The 14,067-nt window shown below is 35.1% G+C and overlaps 1 protein-coding gene across 1 annotated transcript in view; it reads right to left on the reverse strand.

The window, feature by feature from the left end:
- cers5 (ceramide synthase 5) overlaps positions 1-13,810 on the reverse strand; it is a 22,277-nt gene extending 8,467 nt beyond the window's left edge. Inside the window, exons 1-5 of the mRNA XM_016279806.1 lie at positions 13,287-13,810; positions 3,404-3,509; positions 1,950-2,080; positions 608-665; positions 470-520 (exon numbers count right to left, since the gene is read on the reverse strand). Of these exons, the coding sequence (XP_016135292.1) occupies positions 470-520; positions 608-665; positions 1,950-2,080; positions 3,404-3,509; positions 13,287-13,459 (519 nt within the window). The 5' untranslated portion in view covers positions 13,460-13,810. The remainder of the gene's footprint in view (positions 1-469; positions 521-607; positions 666-1,949; positions 2,081-3,403; positions 3,510-13,286) is intronic.
- Positions 13,811-14,067: the final 257 nt, after the last annotated feature.

Here is a 14,067-nt window from a genome sequence, read left to right on the forward strand (position 1 = left end):
AAAAAAAAAAAAAAAAAAAAAAAAAAAAAAAAACAATACTCAACCCTACTACCATGATATAAAAATACTATGTTAATATAATAACAAATTAAATATATACTACTACATAATATTTTAAGTATTATATATAGTTTATTGAATTTGATATATAATGTACTATTTATATTATAACAATTTTTTACATTACATTGAGTTAAAAATGTGGTTAACTTAATGTCACGAAAATAATATCACAATGCATTATAAAAAATACTTTTCACTTGCTTTACGCAAAATATAATAGATTTTCTTTTGCATTTTTTATTTCAGAAAAACTCGTTAACTAGTTTCTTTTACATGCTCTTATATTGTGGACAGTGTGTTCGCAAAATGTACACGTAATGGGCAAAAGATTCTTGAAAATGTCAAAGTTCACTGTCAAGATTTAATTAAACCCACATTAGAGACTAAACAACATTTTAAGCGTTACCTGATAGGGGTAATTGTACCAGCACTGTCTCGTATCCCACATCCAGAGAGACTAGAAAAAACACACACACAGTTAATTGATAAATCATATAAATACACCCCAAAAAAAGTCATATCTGTCTGTAATTCTACAAGTCACCTGCCACAGGAAACGGATCCCATATATAAATATACACAGATAGAATGTAAACCTCCACCTGCAGAGAAATCAGAGAAAACAAATGACTGAAACTCAAATTCATGACTGCATGTTAGAGGAGCCACACAGTACTGCAATCAGACAAGGAAACACTGAAAACAATCCCATTAATTCAATCAAACCGAGGCCAGACTTTACTGCTGAATCACAGAGAACATGGGTGGGCGGATCTTTTGTTTGACAACAAATGCATCTGAACAAAATCAGATAAATCAGGAAAGACCCCATACGGCTGTTTCCAAAATATAGGATGACAGATGTAAAAATTTCCCATATGAAAACACAATAACCTGTTCTTCCAACTTCAACATGCATTTATACTTTTACAGCCTGTCTAGAGCACTTACAGTGAAAAACTGACCAATGGAGGAGTCGTCTCCACCCACCACCACTCCATGAGTACTTTTCCATTCAATTTCCATTTAACCTTCAAAATATTCATCAATAAAGATTTGTAATGAAGCAAACCAAGATGAATTATACTAGAAACTGGAAGCATGATGTAGTGCAAATATTGTTGATAAATTCCTCATTACCTTTAATAAAAGAGTCTAACAAATGAATAAATGTGTAAATGTATCAATTTCACAATGGCATTTTCATTTTATTCTTATTATTATCTATGCTAAATGATGAATAAAATAAGATAAAAAAATAGAATAAAATAAAAACTGTGCATAAAATACAAAAAGTGAAAGCAATATTGTAGTGCAAATATTCTTAATTTATTCTATCAATAAAAGTGTCTAATAAATGAATAACTGTGACCCTGCAGCACAAAAGCAGTGTTAAGTCGCTGGGGGATATTTGTAGCAGTAGCTAAAAATACATTGTATGGGTCAAAATTATACATTTTTCTTTTATGCCAAAAATCATTAGGATATTAAGTAAAGATCATGTTCCATGAAGATATTTTGTAAATTCCCTACTGTAAATATATCAAAACTTAATGTTTGATTAGTAATATGCATTGCTAAGAACTTCATTTGGACAACTTTAAAGATGATTTTCTCAGTATTTAGATTTTTTTGCACCCTCAGATTCCAGATTTTCAAATAGTTGTATCTCGGCCAAATATTTTCCTATCCTAACAAACCATACATCAATGGAAAGCTTATTTATTAATGATGTATAAATCTCAATTTCAAAAAATTGACCCTTATGACTGGTTTTGTGGTCCAGGGTCACAAATGTAAAAACTGATGCCATGTTTTCATATGGTAGAGCACTAGGATGCATGTGTGCTAACAGTAAAAAAATAAATAAATAATTGAAACCATACATGCTCTCGCAAAACTTGGTTCTTGTGCTGGGTTTGTCCTGGTTCCGCCGGTGTCGAAACCATCGCTGGACCTTCCGCACGTCCCAGTCCAGCTGCTTAGACAGACCCTCTAAGTGCCTCGAGTCTGGGGACTGAAACAAACAAAGACAAATAAACAGAACATGTATTCATATTGGCTGTGGAAAGCATAATTATGAAATTATGAGTACACTCTAGCTAGCATTTGATTTATTTGTCCTAAATACACACAAGCAATTAATGTTTTCACACTTTTAACACGCTATACTGGAAATGGCACAGAATTATTATTTCATAAAATTATTAATAACTCAATTGTCTTATATCTCAAGATCTTCACTGACACATTTGTATACTAATAAACTCATAATAAATAAAGTAATAAAACATTATAAGGTAAATAAATTTTTGATGGGGAAATTATGTTATAGGCGTAATTTGTTAAAATGTATGTAAATCACAATAAATATTGAATAAGTTACATTTACATTACATACATTACATTTTACATTTATTTCTTTTTTTTAATGTCAGTTTTAAATTTAAGTAATATATTTCTAATGGATTTTGACAAAGTCTTTAAAGTCAGGGTCTGAGACCAAAGTAAATAAATTCTAGTTTTCATTAAAACAAACAAACAAAAGAACAGAAATGAAAATCAAACCCTGGAACATAAATTGGTTAAAGTTAATGTAAAAATGTGTGTAAATCACACGATAAATAACGAATTAGCTGCATTTATTTAAACTTTTCTTTATCTTTATGACAGTTTTAAATTGAAATAGTATATTTATTATGGATTTTTACATTGCAAGTTTTAAAGTTTGGGTCTGAAGTCTTTGGGTTTTACAAAAGTAAATAAATTACAGTTTTTATAAAAAAAAATTAAAAAAACACCCTGGAACCTAAATTGCTTTAATACAATAAATAAAACACACAAAGATGCCCGAAGTTCAAGAAAGACCTACAGAATAACCAGCAAAACGACAAATGAAAAGTGAGACCACATATCGACAGCTTTCTTCCGGCGACCAACCAAAGTTATCAGTTCAGATCTCCACCCAACAACACCAGCTCCAGAGCTGATGAAGACGGTTCACAGCAGCTCGACAAAACAGGCCTTTGTAAAGAATGTCACAACTCTATTCACCTGTCTGCTAATGTTAAACCTGTTTGAGCTGTATTTATAGTCAGTTTCTAGACTAAAGTTGAAGATATTGCTCTGATGGCCTCATAAAACACACACCGTGACAGCAGAGGATCAACAAGTTCATAAAAGAGAAAACCCAGGAATAATAGACGGAAAAATGCCTACAAATGGGGCTGAGAAATGTATTTTAATCATATTTGACCAGTTTACTTCACATTGAGCCTCAGCTTTGGTGAATTACTCTCTCTCTCATGGCTTAATTTTCCATCACGCTGCGTTAGCATACCTTTGTGATGGATGTAAACACTTTCTCCAGGACGGCGTTGGGCTGAGCTCTCCGACTCAACTCCACCTGGATCTGAAGGATGGAGGCACACGGACCCGCGATATACCTGCGGGACGCAAGCAGAGATAAAACATCTTATCCTGCACCATCAAGACTCGAGTGATTTACATACCGCTCCTACTAATCTAGATCAAAACCAAACACTTACAGAAACTGTTTTGCAGATTTTATTTTTATGTTGGATTGGCAAAGTTTCTCCTCTTGAAGTTTTCAAGGTACAACCACCGAAATCTGACATGTAATAATCATGCTATCAATGTGCTAAAACATGCTAGCAATGTGTTAAAGGGGTCCTAATAGGACCCCTTTGCTAAAACATGCTAGAAACATGTTAAAATATGTAAGCAACATGTTAAAAAATGTTAACATGTTAAATCATGCTAGCAACATGCTAGCTCATGTTATCAAGGTGCTAAACCATGCTAGCAACATGCTAGAACTAAACTACATTTTAAACAGTATCTACTCCTAGAGTTTTTATGCCGAAACCCCAAACATGTTAACAACATGACATGCTAGCAACAAATGCTAAAACATGTTAGCAACATGCTGAATTTGTTAACATCAAGCTAAAAGATGCTAACAACGTGCTAAATAATGCTAGCAATGTGATTAAAAAAAGCTAACAAAGTGTTCAAACATGCTAATTTATGTTAACAATGTACTAAGTAGGGCTGGGATGATAAATCGAGCTTATATTTTAACAGCAGATGGCGCTCTAATCTAGTTTTTATCCGCACACTCAAACACTCACGAAGAAGAGTGCTAAAGAGCGATTGTGCGTTCGCTGAGTCTGTAATGTCACCTCGGCTCAGAATGCTTTTATGACGCGAGATTAATGTAAACACAGCCCACTGTGAACACTTTTGTAATTCGCTTCAACCTTTTCGAATTTTTTTAACAACATGCAAACATGCTAGCGACTTGTGTAAACATTTGAACAATGTGCTACGTTAAAAACTTGAGTTTGAGTAAAACCTTCAAACTTCTCAAAGTTATTTCAAATTTTCAAACAAGGCTTTGTCAGGCCAGCATTAAAGTTTGTTCACAAACTTTACTCATCTAGTAACTTACTGTCCTTCTACTCAAACACATCTATATTTAAAGACAATTAACACAATTAAACAACATAGTTCTTCTAGTAGAAGGTGCTCAACTAGAGGGAAAAAAACAAGAACAAAAATATCCCAAAACTTACAGTTAATTAAAAGTCTCAGGTGAGATAAGTGATTAATATGATAAACTTAGTGGCTAGTTTAACTAGTTAATTTCGAGACGGCAGCATTTCTGACGCATTACAAAAAGCCATTGATTTGACTAATGCAAAATCCAGTTACATTCCTAAAACTCCACCGAATGCAGAAGAAATCAGTCTGAGTCCATGATTAATGAACACCAGAAGCTGCTGATGAAACTTAAGGACGGGAACATTTACGAGAGTGACACTTCAGATTGGACTGAATCTATAAACAAATTAAGGAACGAGCACTGGCGGTAGATAAATCTTACATCGTCAGGATAGGTTTATCTCACACTATCAAGAAATCAAATAAGAATCAAATGCATCCATGTCTGTTCACAAAAGTAAATCAATGGAAATTTTATATCATTACAACAGGAGTCAGGACTGGGTTTTCTAAGAAACCGTGCTAAAAAAAAATGTGGATGTGAATTTCGGGCAGGAAATTTTGGCGAATTAAAAAAATATATATTAGTGACACAAAAATCACACATTAACAGCAAAACTGCCAACAGAGTTTCTGTAATTCAGTTTTTTTAAACTGTATGAAACGGTTTCATTAAAACTTTCTGGACACTTCATCATTACTTAAAAATGCTCACTAAAATGTACGTTTTAGTACATTTTTTATAGTTCACCTAAAAATGACAATTCTGTCATCATTTACTCACCCTCCAAACCTGTGAGATTCTTTCTTCTGCTGAACGCTAAAGAAGATATTTTGAAGAATGTGGGTATCCAGATAGTTGACGGTAGCCACTGACTTCCATAGTATTTCCTTCTATACTATGGAAGTCAATGGCTACCGCCAACTGAGAGCGAGCAAATGATGACAGAATTTAAATTTTTTGGTGAACTTTCCCTTTAACCTCAAATAATAATAAAGAGAATTACATTTTGATAATCACATCCATAAGAATTGTCAATGTTAAATTCTTAGAATAAGCTTAAAGATATGGATGTACATCTTTTACCAACAATGATTAGATTTAAATACAATTCTTTACTAAATGTAATGCATCAGAAAACAACAAATTTGGGTACAATTCAATTCAATAGAGATTCTTTACAAAATTTCAAATTAGGTCAATTTGATTACAGTTTTTCCACTAAGTGATGTGATGCTTCATGGAATCAGACTTTTGAGTATGATTCAGTTCAAGAATCAAGATTCGGGAGATTCTTTAAAAAAATATGACGTGCATATTGTTCAACATTACATCTGATAATTACAATTCAATTACAATTCATTTCTAAATAATGCAATGCATCAAAAAAATCTAAAACTTGGTCACGATTGGATTAAATTACAATTTTGTACTAAATGGTCATGATTAGATTTGATTATTTTAGTACAATTCATAAATTAAATATAATTTACATCATTGTGGAATACTTACAAAACCAATAACCATGTTTACTGGTACACAAAAATCCCAACATCATTAAAACCAAGTGCAACCAAGATTTAAGATTTGAATTCCTGATGTTTTTGAAATGGTTTGAACCCATTAACGTAACCATGTTTTTTCCCCCCTACATTGAAATTTTGGGCCACTAAAAAAATTATCACTCAAGTGGCTTTCAAAAAATTCATGCATAATTAATCTTTTTCAATGCAGGATGAAAACTGATGAAAAATGCTTTTAATCTCAAGTTAGTAAAGTGACGGTCGGAATGATCATTCTGAATATATAGTGTTATCTTAAGTTAGAAACTTTAAAATAGAAAACCGTCAAATTCAAAAGAGGTTGCAGATGCTTATATGTTCCAAAAAAGAACTCACGTATCCTATGTTAAAATACAATGCAATAAAATATATTAATTGTTAATTAAATGCAATGACGTAATCAAACAACCTGCCACATATTCATGATGACCAAGCATGTAAGTTAAAACCAAAGGCAACGTTTGACTCAGAAAAACCCAGTAGACCCACAGTACTAGAGCTGTCTAGAGCATTAACTATTCAGTGACAGACTGAACTCTAGAGGGAAGGATCCTGGAAACAGGTGATGACACATTTCCAGAACCTAAACCTCTAGAGCAACAGCCCTGTGAATGTCAGAGTGCCTCCTGCGGAGTCATGATCCGATGTTATCAGTACGACAGTTGAACACATTCCTTTGAGAGAATGAGCCCAAACAAGTGCTGTGAATAAGACCTTGTGAGAGTTTAATTAAATGCAATGACGTAATCAAACAACCTGCCACATATTCATGATGACCAAGCATGTAAGTTAAAACCAAAGGCAACGTTTGACTCAGAAAAACCCAGTAGACCCACAGTACTAGAGCTGTCTAGAGCATTAACTATTCAGTGACAGACTGAACTCTAGAGGGAAGGATCCTGGAAACAGGTGATGACACATTTCCAGAACCTAAACCTCTAGAGCAACAGCCCTGTGAATGTCAGAGTGCCTCCTGCGGAGTCATGATCCGATGTTATCAGTACAACAGTTGAACACATTCCTTTGAGAGAATGAGCCCAAACAAGTGCTGTGAATAAGACCTTGTGAGAGTGTGTGTGTGTGTGTGTGTGTGTGTATAATCATTCTGGTGCGAATGAAGGTTGAATTAATGTTTTGAGTCCTCAGGAAATAAAGAAACACAAAAAGCGTATGCAATTCGTGCCAAGAGCACAGTGACACACTTCAATTGAATGTCATAAATTTAGTTGTGCATGAAAAAAAAAAAAGGTGAAAATCTGGGGAATAATTTAATATCTTATATAATAAGTTAAAATAAATATATTTATATTTTTATACAAATCTAATATAATACATTTTATATTTTTATAATAAGCTAACAAAAATGTAAAAGAGCATACATTTAAGGCTTTTTTTGGCCAGATTTTAGGCTGTTTGGCTACATGTTGTGTCAGACTAGTGTAAAGAAAACATTTAAAATACACTTTTAAGTGTTTATTTAATTGCACTTTATCTATCTGCGCCTATATATTTCAATTACAATACATATCTTCAAAGGCGTTTTCTCAAAATGAGTTTTATCCTCCACTTTCATAGCATTTACAAACAGCAAAATTTAGTTTTTTTGTAGTTATATTCTGAAGGTTTTTACTGGGGTTTGTTATATATCATCAGTGTTGGGTGTAACGCATTACTAATAATGTATTACTGTAATTTAATTACTTTTCCCTTAAAAAAGTAAAGTAAGGGATCACTCTGAATTTTTCTGTAATGTAATTACAATGACTTCAGATGAAATTGCATTAAATACTGACAAGACTATGGAACAATTCTATATAAATCAATAGTGGATTTAACATCAAAATGTAATATTTTCTAATGTTAAAATGTCTGTTTTGAATGTAACTCTCTCCCTTTAAATACTTTGGTCAGCTCAAGAATAATTGACAGTTCTATATTATTAAAAGCAGTTTCATGTCTATCCTTGCATTGTTCAACTGGTCGAGGTTGATATGGGATTTAGAAAGTAATTAGTTTTTGTTAATTACACAATAGAAAATGTAATTAGTAACTAATGATTAATTTGCTTATTAGAGGAACTTACCCAACACTGTATAATTGACCTGATTTTATGCAACATTCTATTTCTAAAACATGGTGAAAAAAGTTTTTCTGGCTTTTGACAGTATTTTCTGAGTTGTGAAGTAATAAAAAAAAAAGATATCCCCTCTTTAAAATCCTTTAACCCTAATGTCAACAAAATGAAACAAGAACTTTGAACCTGAAATCTGTTAAGTTCCATAAAAATTAACTGCTAGTACATCAAAAACCTATAGTTAAAAAAAAAAACAGTCGCTGGTTTAGAAGTTTAAAACCCTGCAAGTCTGTAACTCTTCATTGCTACAGCACATCAGCACTATCTGTGGTCTGCAGTCGCCACAATAAATGAAGAGAGAGACTGCTGAAGTCATCCTGACCGAATGCATGCAAACGTCCCCCTGAAACCAGACCAACCCCCTCTGGACCAACTAGGCTAATTGGCCTCCTCAGAGGCTCGGTCAGACCACAGACATGAGGACACTGTGAAACATGACAGGGGTGTGTGCCTGACAACGCTCTTCTGCGAAACCAAGTCGGCCAGCACAACAGAAGAGGCCTGATTCACCCAGAGTCAATGTAATATGTTCATGCAGGACACTAAACGACTGAACCGTCATAAATCATGAACCAGCCCATAAACCGAACGCTCCTCAAGAGATATACTGAACATTTATGAGTTCATCTGCAAGAATGAGGTCTGGCGGGATTCGCAAAAACTTGCTTATCCACAAACGAATCTTTAGGCTTCCCTGAAGGTAAATCAAACAACTAAACAAAGATGAAAAACTCGGGGGGAAAAACCCCTGGAAAACTCAAATATAGAGAATGTAAAAAAAAATTATAAAAAAAAGAGCATTTCTCATTTCCATTTAGTTTAACCCTTTAACTGTCACACATTTTTGAACATAGACGTGAAGCTGCATGATCCAAACTTACATTTGTATAATTCATGAACGAAAACATTTTGTAACATGATATTGATGTGCCATTTTCATGGTAATGCAATGTTTGATTTTAAAACGGGTTTCAAAGGATGAATTTTGAGATTTTAAGTTTTCAATTGATATATAATTTCTGATGATTTCTAAAGTGTGACGAGAAAAAGACAACAACGAAGACTTTTTTTGACAAAGGTCAGAACTCCTGATATGATGTAGATTTTTGAGGTGCACTCTTGTCATAAATTAATCTATTACTTTTCCTACATCATTTTTTTTACAAAAACATTGGTAAAATATCTATTTAGGAGTCTTAGACCTTTCCAACGATATATAGTTTGTCATGATTAGATTAGGATTTAATTGTAATATAGTGAAGTAAACTTAGGCGTCCCACAGAGGGGACGGGTGACAGTTAAAGGGTTAACTTAATGCGCTAAAATAATTAAAACTGAAATAATGAATAAAACCTACATAGACATGTTAATAAAACGGCAAAAACACAATTAAACTACTAATATTTTATCTAAAAATAACATGGAAAATATATCAATAAAAACTAATTCAAAATACTAATAAAACCTACAGTAGGCGGCTATTTCAATTAACACTGTCTAGTATGTAACTTGTATGTAATCTAGTATGTAATCTGAAGACTGGACCCAAAACTATGGAAGCCCGTTTCCGCCACTGAATAAAAAATAAAACAAGGTAATTGCGACTTTTTATCTCACAATTCGGACTTTTTTTCTCCGAAAAAAGTTATAATTGCGAGAAAAAAACTCTATCGCGATTACGATTTAATATGCAATTATTTTTAAAGCTCTTTATGTTCAACAAAGACAAGCTATAAATCATTGTATAGTATGATCAACACAATATTAGATAGATTAAACATAAATGTTCTTTTCTGTAAGCCAGGCCTATATGTTACGATGAAATTAGGTGATGCATGAATTGATATGAATGACATTTTTATTTAACATCTACAATCACAGTATATTGACTGATTTGTTGAACTTACAACCTTGTAAGCATGTGATAATTATGACAACATAAGGCAAATAACAAATAAGCCTGGTGTAAACATTAATATGAAAGTCAGTAACAAATCACACAAACTAAAGTAGATTGCAGAAATATAAAAACAAATCTGTTGCTTTACCACATTACTTTAGGTAATTCTCAGTCACTGTAATAAACATATGTAAACAGGTGCACTGCACTTTTTAAACACTGTCTGGTAACTTCAGACCAGGGGTTCTTAAACTTTTTTGGTCGCGCCCCCCTTTAGACCTAGAAAAAAAATCAACGCTTCCTTTATTTAAAAAACCTAAAAACACCTGCATCACTTGAAACATTGAAAAATAGCATAGAGAGAATAACTTCTTATTATTTCTCTGTTATTTATTTATTTTTTTGTGGGTTTCTTGCTGTCCGCTAAGGCATAGGACACACACACAGGCTTTCCTCCTCACCAACGACATTAAACACCGTGTCTACACCGGACGCGAGCGGAAAAATACAGTAGAACCCATTATAATCAGTGACGCTGTGTACACTGGATGCGGCGTGACATTAAACTGATGCCTTGTTCTATATATGACGTACTGACACAAAGTTAAAATGATTTGCAACGGTCGCTTTGTCAGTGTAGAGCAGTTGTGGCGCGACTCGACAACTGTAGCGTCCGGTATAGACACGGTGAGTGAAGCCGAGAGCAAGATATGCCTCGTCATATTTTCTGCATTTAGCTTTTGAATGACCAGCACCTGCCTGGGTCTGTGCGACTTCATCTATGGCTATTCTCTTCACTTTCACAAACCGATCCATCTCCCATTCTAAGTTACGTCCTTTGGCTGTTTACTGTTTTATTTCTTTTCTTTATCTGCTGATGGCCCGCGCTCGACTTAAAGCAGCGCTGCTTAGATCGATGGGTGTGTGTCATCAAAGCACTGAGAGAGTTATAAGAGAGAGCGGACGTCTCCTTATGCTTTCTCTCGCCGTACTTTGATGTCATACACCATCTTCAAGTCGAACACACACCACTTTACTCTCGCGTGTCACGTGACCGAGTGTAATCGCAGCCTCTGCGATTGAAAAATCGCGTTTTTTCATATCGCGATATTATCGCAAATGCAATTAATCGTTCAGCCCTACTCGCAATTCTGACTTTATAACTCGCAATTTGCGTGTTTATATCTCGCAATTCTGACTTTCTTTTTTCTCTCACGATTGCGAGTTCATATCTCGCGATTATGACTTTTTTCTCAGAATTGCAAGTTATAAAGTCAGAATTGCAAAATATAAACTCGCAATTATGAGAAAAAAAGTCAGAATTGCGAGTTCATATCTCGCAATTTTGACTTTATAACTCGCAATTGCTAGTTTATATCACACAGTTCTGACTTTATAACTCGCAATTGCGTGTTATAAAGTGAGAAAAAAAAGTCAGAATTGTGAGATAAAAAGTCGCAATTACCTTGTTTTATGTTTTATTTAGTGGCGGAGACGGGCTTCCATACGAAACAAAAGTGTCAAGAACTTTTTCATGCCTCAATCTCATTTTCTGACATCAAAACACAAATGTTTCACACTTTTAAGAAGAAACCAAACACATTTGGTGAAGCCTTGTGTCTGAGTTAGTTTCACTGGTTCTATTTTTAAAACTAGTCAAACGCAAATTTTAAACAGTTTCAACAGAACTGGTGCAACCAGACTCAAAACCACAAATACTTTTACCTCAACTGGATCAGTAAGAAGTAGTTTCTCCTAACAGGTTCCTCAAGATACTTATACTCCACGTCAATGAAACCTAAAGCAGCCCAACTAACACAAAAGAGGTTGTTTTGGACGCAATACCTTTACAACACCGTTATACATGAATATAGTCATTATTGAGTAGTATGCTAGATATCAAAAGCACCACAGTTCTGCTTGTAGCCATAACGAACCCACTTTTTCTCATGAACACTGGATTTTAGACGTCAAAAATGAGATCCCCACCCACCGAACATTCAGCTGAGAACGCTCTGGAATGTTTCTACAGTCTATTCGTAGTCCTAAATCTAAAATATTAGTTCAAGACGTTGAATGCACTTCGTGCAGAAACCCAACAGCGGGATAGAGTGACGCTGGCTCTTACGTAACAGAATCGTGTTATGACAGAGAGCCTGAGGTTTGGTGTAACTTGCATAGCAATTTGCCTTTTTTAAATGTTTAGTTTTAAATGAATAGTTCACCCAAAAATTCAAAATTTAGATAGTTTAGAAAAAGATAGTTTAACGAACCTACAGAACTTCAAGTCATTATTAACTTAGCACACAAGCAGTTTAGTGTTTTTTCTGAGTTTGACAGCACCGGTCCCCATTCACGTTCAGTTTATGGAAAAGAGCAGCGTGAACATTGTACCAAATGTCTCCAGTCATGTTCCACATAAAAAAAAGTCAACATCAAAGGGTTTGCGGAAAAACATGAGGGTGTTTAAACTTTGACAGAAAAGAGTAGCTCATTTTTGAGCACGCTATGTCTTTAAAACCAAGCTTTCCTACACTGACACACAAATGTTCCCTTGAATTCAAAGCATATTTGAGACATGACACTGTACACGTTTTATACAGTACATGCATCACAGGCTCTTCAAAGGGTGTGGTGTTCAATTCTGACACTATTTCCAGATATTATGCAAAATCAATATTAGGAAACTAGAAGATCATCACACGTGTGCCTGCACTTCTGCTCAACAATGAAGTCTGACTACAAAGCATGCTCTCATTCTTTAAGTGAGAGTGCGGTTGTAAAAGAAGGAGGACACATAAAAAGACGTTTAAGCAAAGAAAAATAAATGCAATCCTCTTAATAAGTCGAGGCCTTAAGCTGGTCAGCTGACAGATGCATCAGGCTGAATGTTTATAACCCCAAGGCTTGAAATGGCTCTCATGTCCAACCAGTTCAAATGGACTCCAAAACAACCTTTTTTAGACACGTGCGTGCATAAGCTAAACTTTCAGTATCAAGACGCGGGAAAGCATGTGATGTGGGTTAAAAGACTGAAATGTATACATCACTTGAGGTTAGACAAAAGTTTTGGACGGTCTCAAAGGCGTCCAGGCATACCTCTCGAAAAAGATCCGCACTGCGAAGATCCCCAAGGCCAGCGGCAGCGCGGAGAGCAAGTGGCCGGCTTTCGGGTACTCCACCCCGGGCGCAGGGTCGGCCAGATCCGCCCAGGTGACATTGTGCGGAAGCCAGAAGCGCTCGTTCCAGAACCAGGCGGAGAGCGCAGCCATGTTAGCAGGAAAACTAGAGATTCAGAGAGAGAAGAGGACGCAGAGAAAGACAATTTGCGGGTGGCATACGATTCACCGCCCCCTTTCTCCCTCTCTCTTCCTCTGGCGTGTGTAGTTGAGTGTGGACGTGTATGGGACGTGTTGAAGGTGTTTCCACACCCGTGATGAGGCTGCACGAGGAAGTGTACTGATCCATCGCGCGATGCGCACTACGTAGAGCACAAAACATGTTACGACACAAAATGCTCGTTAATAATGCATAATGCATATGGCAAAGCTAGGTATTATTGCTCTAGCGTAGAGTTTTAGGATATGGTCGCTCGTGTATTTTTGGCTAGCGATATCAGAACTTTTGATTCTTTTTAATTTCATTTGTTCGAACTGATTCTGAAACACTAGACACTGTTGCGTTTCGCGTATTATCGACGGGCTATTCTGATCGAAAACGTAGTTACAAACTGCAGTATTTAAGCAAATAGTTCACTCGAATAAAACAGCTCTTTGAATCGATTCTTTAAGAAGAGCCGAGCGAACGAAGCGATTCGCTGGAATGAATCATCCTGTCGACGCGTAATCATGATAACTTCACTGCTTCTTATATGTCGCCT

Source organism: Sinocyclocheilus grahami, unplaced genomic scaffold (assembly GCF_001515645.1).
Source record: "Sinocyclocheilus grahami isolate Dianchi unplaced genomic scaffold, SAMN03320097.WGS_v1.1 scaffold8.1, whole genome shotgun sequence".
NCBI lineage: Eukaryota > Metazoa > Chordata > Actinopteri > Cypriniformes > Cyprinidae > Sinocyclocheilus > Sinocyclocheilus grahami.